The sequence below is a fragment of the Nerophis lumbriciformis genome, linkage group LG15 (assembly GCF_033978685.3).
Source record: "Nerophis lumbriciformis linkage group LG15, RoL_Nlum_v2.1, whole genome shotgun sequence".
Lineage (NCBI taxonomy): Eukaryota > Metazoa > Chordata > Actinopteri > Syngnathiformes > Syngnathidae > Nerophis > Nerophis lumbriciformis.
The window spans coordinates 46,318,006-46,335,001 of NC_084562.2; the positions used below are offsets into that span (position 1 = coordinate 46,318,006).

A 16,996-nucleotide genomic window follows, 5' to 3' on the forward strand; every position below is an offset into this window, starting at 1 on the left:
TTACAATCATGGCCACCAGCAGCGAGAGCGATTCGGACTGAGAAAGCGACGATTTCCCCATTAACTTGAGCGAGGATGAAAGATTCGTGGATGAGGAAAGTGAGAGTGAAGGACTTGAGGGCAGTGGGAGCGATTCAGATAGGGAAGATGCTGTGAGAGGCGGGTGGGACCTGATATTCAGCTGGGAATGACTAAAACAGTAAATAAACACAAGACATATATATACTCTATTAGCCACAACACAACCAGGCTTATATTTAATATGCCACAAATTAATACCGCATAACAAACACCTTCACCCTCCTGTCGATATAACCCGCCAATACTACTCAAACACCTGCACAACACACTCAATCCCACAGCCCAAAGTACCGTTCACCTCCCCAAAGTTCATACAGCACATATATTTTCCCAAAGTCCCCAAAGTTACGTACGTGACATGCACATAGTGGCACGCACGTGCGGGCAAGCGATCAAATGTTTGGAAGCCGCAGCTGCATGCGTACTCACGGTACCGCGTCTGCGCATCCAACTCAAAGTCCTCCTGGTAAGAGTCTCTGTTGTCCCAGTTCTCCACAGGCCAATGGTAAAGCTTGACTGTCATCTTCCGGGAATGTAAACAATGAAACACCGGCTGTGTTTGTGTTGCTGCAGTCGGCCGTAATACACCGCTTCCCACCTACAGCTTTCTTCTTTGCTGTCTCCATTGTTCATTGAACAAATTGCAAAAGATTCACCAACACAGATGTCCAGAATACTGTGGAGTTTTGCTATGAAAACAGACGACTTAATAGCTGGCCACCATGCTGTCCCAATATGTCCTCCACAATCCGTGACGTCACGCGCTGACGTCATCATACCGAGACGTTTTTAGCAGGATATTTCGCGCAAAATTTAAAATTGCACTTTAGTAAGCTAACCCGGCCGTATTGGCATGTGTTGCAATGTTAAGATTTCATCATTGATATATAAACTATCAGACTGCGTGGTCGGTAGTAGTGGGTTTCAGTAGGCCTTTAAGGGCACATACTACTGTAATAAATTAGCCACACATTCATTAGTAATTTTTAAGAAAGACCTAGCCATTTGCGTGGATTTAATTCTACCTTGTATTGGGTCTTGTCTTGGCTTCATCAGTTCATGCTCCCATACTAGGTTAGCAAGGACAGCTGAAGTCTGAGGTGATTGTGTCCGATTCATAGTATTTGTCCTGCGAGTTAGCAGTAACTGTAACCCATATCAAAAATTGTTTTAGTGTCCTTCTTCACATAAGGGTGAAAGCGTTGTTTTCAATCATTCAATCAAACTTTATTTATATGACAGTGTTCATGCGCAGGCATGTTGCATCACAAAGTGGTTTACATCAGTAAAAAGAAGAAAGAAAACACAGACACATGCATGAACGCACTGTCGGCACTATTAACAATAACAATACATGGCATGGCAATGAGTTGAGGAAGAATTGAGGACCACCTTTGAGGTGTCCACACTGAAGAATAACTAAAAAATGTACATTAAAATAATAATAATAATAATGAAATATATATTACAAATATTTGTTTACAAAAAAGTGAGGATAATGGCTGTAATAAATAAATAGAAAATAACAGAATAAAAAAATTAAAACGTAAGAGGAGTTTAAAATGTTCAGTAAAATCTTGAATAAAAAGATGTAAATGTAGCCAAACATTTAAATCTACTTTAATACTACATTATGTCAAGATTACATCTATGAAACTTAATTGATGAACTTAATTTGACAGACTGACCCATTTGGCAAGTTACTGGAGATCCTTTTTACTGCTAACTCCATCTTTAACAAACTGACCACTTCTTACATTCCGACTCGACAGTCATTCTTCAAATGGGATGTTTGTGTTGTGATTCACAATCAAACTGCAGATATACCGGTACTCATATACATTAGGTTTGTGTATATATACTTTTACATCTGTTTTGTCCAAAGTCGCTCACATCTATGACTTGATATCTAAAATGCAGTTAAAAAAGGGTATCTATCAGTATATTGATGTCATCAGGAGACACAGCAATCTACACCTGTGTATCGTCAGTGTCTCCCAATGACATCCCCAGAAGGCAGCATGTAAATATTAAAAAGAATGGGACCTAAAATTGATCCTTGTGGAACCCCACACCCTTTTTTTTTTATTAGGGGTTACAGTTACCGCTATCTTAAAGGATAAATCCTGCTCCTATAAAAAGGCGAAACATCTTCTATGACAACATTCATATTCCAGGTACGATCGATGTCCTCAGCAAAATGATAAGAAACAATAAACATAACATAATACATAATAGTTAACATGTATTTTCAAATGCAACAGTAACAGTTTAAAAAGGCTGAATTATTATTGTACATTAGTAAAGAGTTGGTATTTCTTTATTGAATATTTTGATGCATTACTACGGGCAGTTATACTTTGTCCCCCACTAAATGTGTACCATGTGATGTACACCTCTGTACACCAAATGTTCCACACAAAACAATCTGTACATGTATCTTTAAAAAATATGTTGAAGTTAAAGGTTAATTGGAGATTCTAAATTGTCCATAGGTATGATTATCTATATGTGCCTTGCGATTAGCTTGCGACCAGTCTTGGGTGTTCCCCGCCTCTCGCCCGAAGTCAACTGAGATAGGCTCCAGGTTACCCGCTACCCTAAAGAAGATAAGCGGTATAGGAAGTAAATGGATGGATGTACCGCTATACCCCTATTGAAAATGTGTGCTTTTTAGAAAACATATTTGTATTGTCTGTTGGTAAAAGCAAAATATACCATGGCGACGACATTTGATATGATATAACATATTCTTTGCAGTTGCTTGAATTATTCTTGGTAAAACTTGCACTAATTTATGCTGCTTCTATATACAAACATTTCTGACCGTGATCTAATTTTCTCTTTCTGGTGTAATACTGATAGGTAAAAATGCTCTTCATCTGGCTTCAAGAAATGGACACTCGCTGTGTGTGCAAAAACTTCTTCAGGTAAAGTGTTTTCGTCTTTCCGCCTCCAGTCCTAATTTAGTAGAATGTCTTATACTGTGTGACAAACTTTTTTTGTTAAAACTAAGCACTTCTTATTTATTTATTTATTTATTTTTTTTTTTTTTTTTTTACCCTTACAGACACAAAACGCTTAACCGTATGACACAAAAACAGTCTAAGGCCATGTCCACATGAACACGAATCTTGATAAATGCATACTTATCTCTGCGTTTAGGCCTCTTGTCCACATGCAAACGCATACTTTTGTCCTTAAAAACGACTTTTGCAAACACTGGCCAAAGTATAGAGTTCCAAAACTCTCCAGTCAGCGTATGCGTGTTGTCTGCTCAAATGGAGACTTGTACTCCTCTGATGACGTCACAGCTGTGCCTTGTCATTTCCGAAGCCCAACAATACTGCCTCACTGTCTTTAAACACACAGACTTACTGTATGTTTGAACGTAAACATGCTGCTACTTTGAGACAACATTGATAAAAAAAGACACATCAAAATTAGCTCGCGACACTCCCGCCGGCGTCAATGACAGTCAGCTGTTTTGGATACAATCGCTGTCGAACCTCCAGCTGATGGAACAACTTTGACCATCAAGATTATCTCATGGTTTTAATCCTTTAACAACAGATCATGAAGTTAACTTAAGTGTGTTGCTTCCATTTTTGTCAATGGAGCCGGGCGCGACTGTGCACGTGCATATAATGCGCCTGAGCGACAAAAAACCCCATTATGTATTAGGGGTGTAACGATACACACAAATTTCGGTTCGGTACGTACCTCGGTTCAGAGGTCACGGTTCGGTTCATTTTCGGTACAGTAAGAAAACAAAAAAATATAAATGTTTTGGTTATTTATTTACCAAATTTGTAAACAATGGCTTTATCCTTTTAACATTGGGAACACTATAATAATTCTGCCCACGTTAATCAACATTAAATTGCCTCAAGTTGTTGCTCAGATTAAATAGAACGACAAAACTTTTCTTCTACAAATAAAAAGTGCAATATTAAACAGTTTCAAGTCAACTCATCATGCTTAATTTATTACAGCATTTGGGAAGCCTGTAGTTGATTTTTATTATGTGAATGTTATATTTTTATCAACATGTGATAGCAGGGACCCTGCGATTCAAAACTAGGCTGCTCCATTACTAAGGATTAATGTAACTATAGCTGAAAAAATAGTACAATGGCAATAGGAGAGACTACACCCACACACACACACACACATGTGCACGCACACACCGCAAAATGAGCAAACGCTACGCTAAAAGCTAATTAGCCTTCACCTCAAGCCAGGACTGCGAGCGGGCTGAGCTGCAGTTTAAGTTTCTAGAAGGTCAACAGGCTCATAGTGATGTTACTAGTAGTTGACTAGGAGGTGTTTATTATAATTTGGGGAGAGTATGCTGCCTGATGCTCACCTGATAAATACCTATCTGCTCGACGCTGAAGCGCTGACTACATGCGCTCTGAATACGCACTGCTGATTGGCTGTTACCGCTTTGTGTGTACCAATCAGATGGTTGTGTGGGTGGGGCAATGCTGGGTGCTGACACAGAGGCAGAAGAAGCAAAGCAGCTTGTTAAGACTTTAGCTTAGAAACTTGTTCGGTACACCCCCGTACCGAACCGAAGCCCCCGTACCGAAACGGTTCAATACAAAACACGTACCGTTACACCCCTATTATGTATCTTTCTCCTTGTTAGTGTGTACTGATGTTAAAAACAATGTACACGTCATTGCACATATAAGATATACATTTATTGACGATTAAATGCGTTATAATTCCACCAGAGTTTTGCAGCTTTAAGGACTTAACTTGTCAAAAGGCTTAATTTTTTTCTTTGTTAGTGTGCGCTGATTTTAGAACTAATGGGCACTTCACTGTATATCACCATGTTGCTGATTAAATGTGTTATAATTCCACACGTGTTCAGGGCTCGGTGTAAGTGCAGTAAAGATAATGTACGTGGCATTGTTAGCTAGTATATCAAAATAAACATAAAAATAACAGAAGTGAAATGCCACCAAGTCAGCTGCGGTTGCTTTTCCAGGCTTCTGATTGGACAAAATGTGCATGACAGCGCGTGTATACGTATGTGTGTAGACAGAGACAATTTTGAAACTACACTTGTGTGGACAGAGATAATTTTAACCCCGGATATGCGTTTAGAAACTATCTGTGTTCGTGTGGACATGGCCTAAAAGGGAGCAATGCAAAAATAATATAAACATATAAAAAATCTGTCTTTAGATATGTAATAATTGTAATTGACTTGGTCATAGAGGTAACACTAACCTGCCAGTATAGTGCTGTTTTTTTTTTTCAGCAGCTTGTTTTTTCCATTCAGTTAAACTTTGCAGGTGTACTGAACATTGTGGCCGCGAAATGTGTTGTTAAATTTGTGTAATATGTGTGATTGACAGTGACGCATCCCCGCCACAGCAGTTTTCTTTTCGCAGCCTTTAAATATTCCTTGCAACACAGCCCTGGCAGCTTGGCCCAGTGCTTACTGTTGGCTTGCTGCAATGAAGCATTTGTGTGTGTACAATGAGGCAGCAGTATTGTCCCCTTGTACAACTATGGCCCTGCGCCCGCTTAAACCCCGTTTTCTAATGTGGCAATGATCTAACAGAGGTCATTTGTGTGGCGGTGGATTTTCAACAGTGTTGACAAGTCTTACACCCTTGCAAACTTTTTCCTCGATTCTGGGTGCGGTCATCACTCTCAACATACTGTAGCAGCCTGATGCCAATGATCTGATGATGCCACAACTTCCTCCGCACAAACCCTAGTCGTGTAGGATATCAACCCTAGATGCTCTAACGTCAGCTCCCCCTGCTAATCCCCCCCACCCCCTCGCACGGTCATTTGAGCATGATGCTAATTTTTGGCTCTTGTTGCTACAGAGAAGTAGGTTTTTATAGTTCATGTCATACCTAACCAGCAACATTAGATCTACAAACCTGGTGTCTGTCATAGCATGCCCTCATCACCACAGTAGAACAGTATGTCCAGTGACGATTGAATGTGCTGAGAAGCACCAGGCAAGGTATCAATAACCCCACTTGGCCTAATTTGACACGCTTGCTTCCTTATTTTTATCGCCACCCTCCAAAAATAGATTATTTTGGCACATTTTGTGCTGCAACTACAAAATTGGAACATACTTAATATTTGAAGTACGTCATACTGTATCTTGTCCATTCAAACTTTATTTATAAATTTGAATGCACTGTAGTTGACCTTTTGGGTTGTTACATATATGTTAGGAAAAATAGAGTCCATGACTAGTGACTTCTAATAGAATATTTAGTAGGAATGGGTACCTTTCACATTTGAATATCAATTCCCTGTACCTGGGAATCGATGCAAGTAGTCAACAGTACCAATTTTTAGTACTTCATATGTTACTAAATGTTAATTTGTTTCAAATTAACATCACACTGAGTCTAATTTGTAAGTAGAATATAGTAGAGTTGCCTGCAGCTGCAATTCCAAGATGTTAGATGACAGTAGTGTATAGACTATGGTGTGTGGCCTATTCACGGATTAGTCTTTGTCATAAAGCTAAATCTAGTCTTTTACTGCGCCCTAGAAAGTGTTCATAGTGTAAGTATTGTACTTATAAATTAGGTCTGTGAATCTTTGGGCACCACACGATTCGATGCGATTCTTGGGGGTAACTATTCAATTCAGAATCAATTCTCGATTCAAAACAATTCTCCATTCAAAATCTATACTTTTTTTAATAACATTGGATGCCTGTTCTATGATTAACTACATTCTTCCATAAAAAATAGATAAACAGCTCTGATCAATTGCTATATTACTTAAAAACATTTTAAAAGAAAACAATTTTTTTGTTTAATAAATTGCTTCCCAAACATCCAATGAAGTCAAATACAATTATGGCCACAAGAGAAGTACCCAACACAATATGATTTGTCTAATTGGCTGGACATGACAGATTAAAAAAGTAATGTATATATATTTATATTTTGTTTAATAAAAAATAAAAAAATCGATTAAAAATCGTTACAAATAACAATCACGATTAATCTTAAAACATTTTTACACCCCTAATTATTATACAGTAGTTGTTTGATTATAACGTGCATATTAGTTGTAGTTTTCATTACCAAATAAAACAACACAAGGTGACAAGAAATACATCAATAATTAATAAAGCAAAATATGTATTGGACAAAAAAATTACTGTTTGCTTGTATTACCATATCTGAATTATTGTGTGGGAATATGGGAACTCTACAAACCATGTTACAAAAAAGGTCAGTTACAATAACACATAATATTTGATATTTAAAAACATTCAAATCTTTTATTTATTGAATCAAAAATGTTGAAATTCAGCAATTTAGTGAATTTGCAAACAGCTAAATGTATCCATAAAGCAAACTATTACTTGCTTCCCAAAAATGTACAACAGTTCTTCTCAACAAAAGAGGAGAAATATAACCTCAGAGAAAAATGTAATTTAAAACATTTGTATGCACGTACAACACTTAAAACCTTTGTATCAGTATGTGGAATTAAATTATGGAATAGATTAAGCAAAGAAATCCAACGGTGTACTAATAGTATCCAATTTAAGAAACTGTTCAAACTCAAAGTGTTTACAAAGTACAAAGAAGAATACGCTAATAAACATTTTGAACCTTATTGAACATGTGATAATCTTGTTCATCTCACTTTCTGAATTACAGTATATTTTACTATGTATTTATTTATTTATTTGAAAACTATTATTTATGGTGTAAATTATTTACGAATTAAAAACAGAAAATTAATCAAATGTGTCAGTAATTGCTATTAAATGGAAAAGGTGTAGGATTAAATAAACTCTCTTCTTACTCCTTTTCGAACATGTTGAAAAAAGAAACTGGAAATGGTGATGTATCATGTTGTAACAGTATGTATGTTTGAAATAAACCTAAACCATAAACCATAAATTTGGAGGTGTTGAAATTGCCACGTAAAATCATTAATGCTAATCATGAGCATGTCTATGGCAAATCCGATGTGAATTAGCATTTAGCTAACACATTTTGAAAAGTGGAGCCTGACTGTACTTTCAGTGTTTTCTATCAGGCATACTTGCCTTGTTGGCATTGAAAATGCAACATTATCTCAAGGCAGTCTGACTGAGTCCGCTCCAAGTTTTGCTTGACGGTTTGGTTGCCCGTCAAGTGTTTGGCGATGTGATGTCATGTGCTACAAAGGTATCAAAATATGGCACCATTTTATTTCACGTGAAACGATACCCAGTAATACCGGCGGGACTTGGTCGGTGCCTATTAAAGTACCAAATTCGGCACCTATCCTTCAGCCTTTGCCTTGTTTTGGTGGATGAAGTTTTGGGAAAAGAAGGCTGTTGAACAAAATCCAGTATTGTTGCCCCCCTAATTATTTAGACACTGTTAAAGGAGCTGTTGTTTGCAAATATTTCTTATTCATTCCTAAAATATGCCGAGTTCGCGTTTCATGTTATATTACTGCCAATTGCAGATGCTGCTGCCACTTGTATCACAATACACATGTTCAAATAAAACCAGAATCAATTAACAGTTGCCACACAAGTTCTCTGCTTTTTTTAAATGTATTTTTATTTAGTTTTTTGATTATAATAAGTCTAACAAAATAACAATTCAAATTCCAAACCAGTTCCAGTCCAGCAACATTCTGAATAGCAATCAACAGAGCAATTGAGTTCTCTGCTTTTTAGAAAGCTGTAGAAGAATGTGCATTGTTGTAGTTTTGTGGGTTATCAGCATTAGTAAGCTTGTTTTTGTTTTTTTTACTTTCAATAGCATAACTGTCCAGTTGGAAATGTGGACCTACAAGGAAGAACAGCTCTCCATGATGCTGGTACGTGTTTATGGGATCAGGTCTCCATACTTTATACTGCAATCTGCATTCTTTACTCGAGTTGACCACTAATTGTTCAGAAAGTCATAAGTACTAACTATACTGTTACAGTACAGTAAAAATTGTATTAAACTTTGTAACGGTGATCTTAAAGATTGTATATATGTATAGGGCATTCCACCGAAGTTGTGCCATTGGTTCTCAATGTGAACTTAAGTTTATATATTTTTTTCATCTCGAAATCTTATAATACGTATATTAAACTTATCAGAATATGTATATCAGGCAATTTTAAGTAATTCTTGCTAGTGTTGTGCAATATAGACGATATACAATGTAAATTACTTAAATTTGGCCGACACATTCTTGCTGTGTCCCGACAGCGACAAGCAAACAACCGAGTCTTAAAAGCAATGTAGCATCCTTGCGAGTGAGCTAACTAATTCCTGCCACCATGGCGTCAAAAAAAAAAGAAAAAAGTTTGTTTTCCAATAACATTATCACTGGAGGCTGATGAATAACTAAACATGCTACACTGTGGGAGGATACAATAAGCCATGCTATCCGCTAAGCTAGAGCTCTTGAATGTAAACAGCGGTGGGCAGATCGATAAAAATATAAACAGTAACAATATTGACTATAGTGTTAGTATATGGTCGATACTACATCATTAGATCGATAGTCTTTATAATCAGAAATAGTTTTGGTCAGTTTTGTTATTGTTAACAAATTCAGTAAATAAGTCCCTGAACACAGCAGGACTTAAAGGGAAAAATCAAAGGATTTAAACAGAAAGTAACCAAATATTAGCAGTAAATTAGCAAATAGATTAATAATAGTTTTAACAAAATAATATAACAGTAAATTATGTAATATGTTACCGCATAATTCAGCAGCCAAATAAGGAGCCTTTGTAACTCGTTTGGAAATGATTTTATTATATTTTATATTACAAATAATATATTGTGATTCATATTTCTATTGCAGGAGGCAGCAATCTATATCGCAATCTAGATTTTAGCCCATATCGCTCATCCCTGATTTTTGTATGAAGTTTTTATATATTTTAGTAACAGGACTGACAATTTTAATTTCCCCTCGGGGATTAATTAAGTATTTCTGATTCTGATTCTGAATAAAGAAGTGAGTTTTTAGAATAGAATCAGCATACACATGAAATATTTCCAGATGGCATTTATGCTAATAGTATGTTAACATTAAGTACATTTAGTGATTCAACAAAAAAATATACCAGTACATTTTTTAAATAAAGACTACATAAAAAATACAATTTAGGTAACAGGACAGTGCTGAGATTTTTAAAGGCATCACTGCGATGAGGTGGCGACTTGTCCAGGGTGTACCCCGCCTTCCGCCCGATTGTAGCTGAGATAGGCTCCAGCGCCCCCCGTGACCCCAAAGGGAATAAGCGGTAGAAAATGGATGGATGGATGGCACTGTGATAGAAATGGCCCTCCTGTTGAGCTTTTAAACAGAATGTCATGTGTTGGCTTTTATTTGTAAGGTGAATTGGACTATTTTCTCAACAGTTATGGCAGGCTGCTCATCCAGCGTGAAACTTCTCTGCGACAGCGGTGCTTCAGTCAATACCAGTGATTTTGTAAGACCTTCCACTTCATTTGGCACTGTGTGTTTTCATGCATTCTTCTAAGACATTGTCTTGTTTGCCACCTGTAAAGTTATTGATGTTGCAAAGCAAATTGTGTTGTGTACCTGTCAAGAGCAGTTCAAATGTCAGTGGCAACAAGGACTGACCAGCACAACGATTTGCTAAATTGTACACTTAATGGTAGCATTCACAAAAGAATAACAAGTATTGTCGGGCACACAGTGATGTACAGTATATAACAGTTTGGTGAAAATATGTCTGTGTGTTGTGTCTTTGTTCTTTAGGATGGCAGGACTCCTCTGGTGCTGGCAACCCAAATGTGTCATCCACGCATCTGTCAGCTTCTTGTAGAGCGAGGGGCCAATATCTCTGTCCGGGACAAGCAAAAAAAGTAGGAGTTGCCCGCATGGATAAACTAATTAGGGAAAGACTGAGCTGATATCATAATCCTGTTAATGTAGTTCATGTTCTCCATTACTTTGCCAGGAAAAAATGTTAGATGCTGAACGGCCAAGGGCTTTAAATTTAGTTTAAACAGGTGAGCGAGACCATAAAACACTGTCATCGCGCTGTGGTTTTGTTCTTTTTCTTTGTGCTTGTTCGTTACTCGAAGGTTTGAACGCGAGCGCTCTCTTAGCATTTGCCTAACTGTGACATACAGCAGCTTTAAGTGGAAGTTGTTGTTTGTGCAGATAGTATTGAGTGCAACAAGGACCTCATTTTTCTCTGTGCTATGTTTTTTGCTACATTAGTGTTGTCAAACTTGTTTTTATTGAGGGCCACATCACAGTTATGACTTCCTCGGAGGGCCGCATGTAACAGATATACTGTATATGTAAATTTATTGTTATTATATTTTTTTATTGATGAATAATTTGCTTTGAAATCATAAGTCAGTGCAGATACTTAAGTTAGGGTTAACCCAATCCGATATTGATCATAGCTATCTGTGTGATATCAGCAAAAAACAAAAACAAGTATCAAATTATATGGGCTTGCATGTAAAATACCACAAATAAACTCAGATACAAGCAGTCCTGCAATGCGTTTACTTGTGCAAAGCTCGACTGGCAGTTAACATCTAAATGTCCTCCAATAAACACACTTGTATTTTAGTGAAGTCATCAGCTATAGGCTACTAGGAGCTAGCAACTTCACAGCAGCTAAGCACACAATAGCACACAAGCAAACATAATAAGTGTACTTAATTGAGCAATATTGCAGTCTAAAACAGCACATTTGTCAAATGATTATAGTTGCATATTACTTACACATACAAAGTCTCCAAGGCAGAAACATATTAGAAAGTATCCAGTAGCAAACCTGTCCGCATCAATCAACTTACTGCCTCATGAATTATATTGGCCACTAGGTGTCACCAAAAAAGTAATTACTACTCTACTTCTATTTAAAGGGGAACTGCACTTTTTTGGAATTTTGCCTATAGTTCACAATCCTTATGAAAGACAAGACACATTTTTATTTTTTTATTCTTTTGCATCCTAACATATAGAAATCGTCTCGTTCTTGGTGGCTCGCAATGCAGCTAATGGGAGCAATCCAGTCTACCTCTAAATCACTTTAAAATGCATTCAAACACCGTCAACAATACTTCATTTACGTTTCGTAACCTGTGTAATAACCAAGCTGTAGTGACATTGTTATTGTAAGAGCAAACTCTTTTTTTAGCGTACTAACACATCGACACGCTACGGTATTAGCCGTAAAAACTAACTACGGAAAGAGAAAAGCTAGCTTCTGCATCTGCACCGAAACGCGTTTGAGTATGTAATGTACAACACTGCGATAGAACACCAATTTGTACTGACTGAAAAACATGAACAATCGTATAGCCCACATTTCATGTTTTGTTGGCAGCCCACATTTCATGTTTTGTTTGTACACAGCTCGCTCGACAGTGTATGCACTGTAGTGTACGGTGATGTGCTGCATGTATAATGATCAATAGTATAGTGACTTACTTGCGGGGGATGTTTCCACTTGATTTGGTTAAGCGATCCATTAATTCCGCATTGCTTGGCTCAAAGTTCCAAATTTGTGGCGTGATCATGTCGCACTCTCTCGGCTTTTGTCCGCTCCAATGTTTCAGCCTCTTTTTTGTGCTCGCTTTTATAAGCAGCAGTTCATCCTCCGTATACTTAGTTTCAAAAAGATAAGATTGTGAATCCTCCTTTGTCCAAAAATATTTGTCTTCGTTGTCTCTTACCAAGTCTGCCATGCCATTCCGGGAGTAGGAACACATTTGTTGCAGGAAGTCGGAAGTGCGCTGCTATGGAAACGGAAATAAATGCGCTGAAGAATTCGTTCCAACTGTGCATAAAATGACCAAAATTCGGTAAATATTTTACATATTACATATTGTTATGATTTTGATTATGACAAATATATATGGACTTGCAGTTGTATATAAAATGTTCATTTGAAGGTGACTCCCATTAGTCGCATCTTGCAAGCGTTTTTTTAATCATTTATAAAATAAAATACAATAAAAAAAGACCTGTGTTCTTGTTTCTTATGATTGTGAACCACAAGCAAAATTAAAAAAAAAAAAAGTGCAGTTGCCCTTTAAGACAACGTAAGTCTGTCATAAGGTTAATAATAAATAGGTTAGTGTTTATCAAAGCTACCATTATTCTCTGAGTAATTTCAATTATTCAAAGTTTTTCCAACATTTCACACTGCAACATAATAAAAGTATGTACTATGATTTGTGCTGATACCGTATCGGATTAATATCTCTATCAGCCAATACTCTAATATCGTTCTCGTATTGGACGTGAAAGAGTTGTATCAGGACACCCCGAAGTATGTATTTTGTTTTTAGAACAAAAAATGCTTGGAATATCTTGTTGCATGATCAGAAAATAATTAAGTTTAGAAGATATGCAATTATATGTAAATATTTTTCCCTGGCAAAATTAAAAGAACAAATACACTTAGCAATATAGAAGGAATGTTTTATTGAAGCGCGTTATTTTTGTGATTTCACGGGCCACATCGAATTATGTGGTAGGCCGTATCTGGCCCCCGCACTTTGAGTTTGAGACCTTTTGTTTTACAGTTTATGTTTATATTTCATCTTGGTGCAACAGATTCTCTTTTTTCCCCCCAACCTTAGAACGGCACTCATTCTCGGATGTGAGTATGGTTGCAAGGACGCAGTGGAAGTGTTGTTAAAGAATGGAGCCGATGTCAAGGAGAAGGACAGCTTGGGCCATGATGCTTTCCACTATGCTCGCCTCAGCAAGAACCACGAGCTTGTTGCGTTGATTAAAGTCTGCCTCGACAAAGCCACAAGAGGTGAGAACGCTATTTTTGTCAGGGACTAAATATACTCCTCCCACACAAATACAAATGAAAAGTCAAATACAAACCCAGTTTCCATATGAGTTGGGAAATTGTGTTAGATGTAAATATAAACGAAATACAATGATTTGCAAATCATTTTCAACCCATATTCAGTTGAATATGCTACAAAGACAACATATTTGATGTTCAAACTCATAAACATTTTTTTTTTGCAAATTATCATTAACTTTAGATTTTGATGCCAGCAACACGTGACAAAGAAGTTGGTAAAGGTGGCAATAAATACTGATAAAGTTGAGGAATGCTCATCGAACACTTATTTGGAACATCCCACAGGTGAACAGGCAAATTGGGAACAGGTGGGTGCTATGATTGGGTATAAAAGTAGATTCCATGAAATGCTCAGTCATTCACAAACAAGGATGGGACGAGGGTCACCACTTTGTCAACAAATGCGTGAGCAAATTGTTGAACAGTTTAAGAAAAACCTTTCTCAACCAGCTATTGCAAGGAATTTAGGGATTTCACCATCTACGGTCCGTAATATCATCAAAGGGTTCAGAGAATCTGGAGAAATCACTGCACGTAAGCAGCTAAGCCTGTGACCTTCGATCCCTCAGGCTGTACTGCATCAACAAGCGACATCAGTGTGTAAAGGATATCACCACATGGGCTCAGGAACACTTCAGAAACCCACTGTCGGTAACTAAAGTTGTTCGCTACATCTGTAAGTGCAAGTTAAAACTCTCCTATGCAAGGCGAAAACCGTTTATCAACAACACCCAGAAATGCCGTCGGCTTTGCTGGGCCTGAGCTCATCTAAGATGGACTGATACAAAGTGGAAAAGTGTTCTGTGGTCTGACGAGTCCACATTTCAAATTGTTTTTGGAAACTGTGGACATAGTGTCCTCCGGACCAAAGAGGAAAAGAACCATCCGGATTGTTATAGGCGTAAAGTTGAAAAGCCAGCATCTGTGATGGTATGGGGTGTATTAGTGCCCAAGACATGGGTAACTTACACATCTGTGAAGGCGCCATTAATGCTGAAAGGTACATACAGGTTTTGGAACAACATACTGTATGTTGCCATCCAAGCAACGTTACCATGGACGCCCCTGCTTATTTCAGCAAGACAATGCCAAGCCACGTGTTACATCAATGTGGCTTCATAGTAAAAGAGTGCGGGTACTAGACTGGCCTGCCTATAGTCCAGACCTGTCTCCCATTGAAAATGTGTGGCACATTATGAAGCCTAAAATACCACAACGGAGACCCCCGGACTGTTGAACAACTTAAGCTGTACATCAAGCAAGAATGGGAAATAATTCCATCTGAGAAGCTTAAAAAATGTGTCTCCTCAGTTCCCAAACGTTTACTGAGTGTTGTTAAAAAGAAAGGCCATGTAACACAGTGGTGAACATGCCCTTTCCCAACTACTTTGGCACGTGTTGCAGCCATGAAATTCTAAGTTAATTATTATTTGCAAAAAAAAAAAAGTTTATGAGTTTGAACATCAAATATCTTGTCTTTGTAGTGCATTCAATTGAATATGGGTTGAAAAAGATTTGCAAATCATTGTATTCCGTTTATATTTATATATAACACAATTTCCCAACTCATATGGAAACGGGGTTTGTATGTTTAAAGTCTCCTTCCTGATAGACTTGTCTGAAGATTTATGTGTATGTGAAATGTGTGGTTTTCTGTTTCATTTTCAGCAACACATTAGTTTAATAGCTTTAACATATAACAATAGGGCCTATTTCATCGTCATGCTGAGCCTCTTTTGTAAACATTGTGTGCTTATATTATGTTCTTTTTTAGTAGACTTACACTCTTTGATTATTTTGTCATTTTAAGAATTAGTCAAGCTGAAATTCCGTTTCTTTTTACAGAAAAAGAGGCTGCAAGAATAGAACAGTGGAAGCGACAGGTATGGCATAATTTGATAGTTTTCTTTTCTACTTCCCATCATATTTCAGAAGCATTATTACAGTATTACCAGTGTGGTAAAACAAAATCCATTATCATATCCTCATTATTTTCTTCCCATATGCCACTATGGTGATGTATAGTGGCATTTAATGGCAACATTCATGACAAAACATTAAACATTACAGAACTTTTGCACATTGTTATTCTCAACTTGTCTTCGAGAATGGACTGTTCATTGTTGCTTGTATTTTGTAAGGAGTGTTTCAGTTCCAGTGATTTCCTCTAGCACATTTTTAGAATGTTTGTGTTGTCCTCAGCAGTCGGTGGAGCGCTCAGACTCCATGGAGTCTAACAGAAAGGATCACATGATAAATGTAAGCATTTGCTCTTCTGACATGACGCACATTCACAAAGCTGTTTAGACCCTCCAGGATTTTGCGATGTTGCAATTAGGCCAATTTACGCAAATGTAACCATTAACTGCAATTTTTACGTGGCCTTGCAGCTATTTCCAGTCCACACTTTCGCCCACATTCTGGCCAATCACTCTCATTTCGCCTGTCGGATTTGTCCATGACTTACTGTCGAACTCAAGGTTTCTTAATCATTTTGACCCCACTTTTACACTACAGAGGGGCCCGAGGCTGAATTAGTAATCTTACTCTTTATTTTAATCGTAATCAATAATTATGTCCAACCTACTTACAATTTAACAGGATACACTTTGCTGTATGATATGAAAGCATGTGTTAATCGCAAATATTATTATAGAGGTTAGGTTAGGTTGATTACAAAAATAACTACTTACCAAATATACTGCAAAAGAAGAGATTCATAAAAACTGAGTAAAAGTAAATGTACATACAATTACTCAGTGATAAAATAAATAAATTACAACTATCCATCCATCCATTTTCTTGCTTGTCCCTTTCGGGGTCGCGGGGGGGTGCTGGAGCCTATCTCAGCTGCATTCGGGCAGTAGGCGGGGTACAACTAAATTAATGATAATATATGTTGCTGAAATAAACTGTCAAAATTAAGTGCAAATTAAATTACGACTTCACCACTTTAGTCATATTTTTTTGCGCTTAAGAAACTTCTCAATGACTTTAGCTCCAGACTTCTTTTTTTGTCATTGTCATAACTGCCACAAGTGGTGTAAAAGTGTATTACACAGTTGA

The 16,996-nt window shown here is 37.3% G+C and overlaps 1 protein-coding gene across 1 annotated transcript in view; it reads left to right on the forward strand.

Moving 5' to 3' along the window:
- LOC133616155 (uveal autoantigen with coiled-coil domains and ankyrin repeats protein-like) overlaps nucleotides 1-16,996 on the forward strand; it is a 101,230-nt gene that overhangs the window by 69,369 nt on the left and 14,865 nt on the right. The window contains exons 4-10 of the mRNA XM_061975285.1: nucleotides 2,947-3,011; nucleotides 8,862-8,919; nucleotides 10,470-10,540; nucleotides 10,834-10,940; nucleotides 13,689-13,870; nucleotides 15,776-15,813; nucleotides 16,133-16,189. Of these exons, the coding sequence (XP_061831269.1) occupies nucleotides 2,947-3,011; nucleotides 8,862-8,919; nucleotides 10,470-10,540; nucleotides 10,834-10,940; nucleotides 13,689-13,870; nucleotides 15,776-15,813; nucleotides 16,133-16,189 (578 nt within the window). The remainder of the gene's footprint in view (nucleotides 1-2,946; nucleotides 3,012-8,861; nucleotides 8,920-10,469; nucleotides 10,541-10,833; nucleotides 10,941-13,688; nucleotides 13,871-15,775; nucleotides 15,814-16,132; nucleotides 16,190-16,996) is intronic.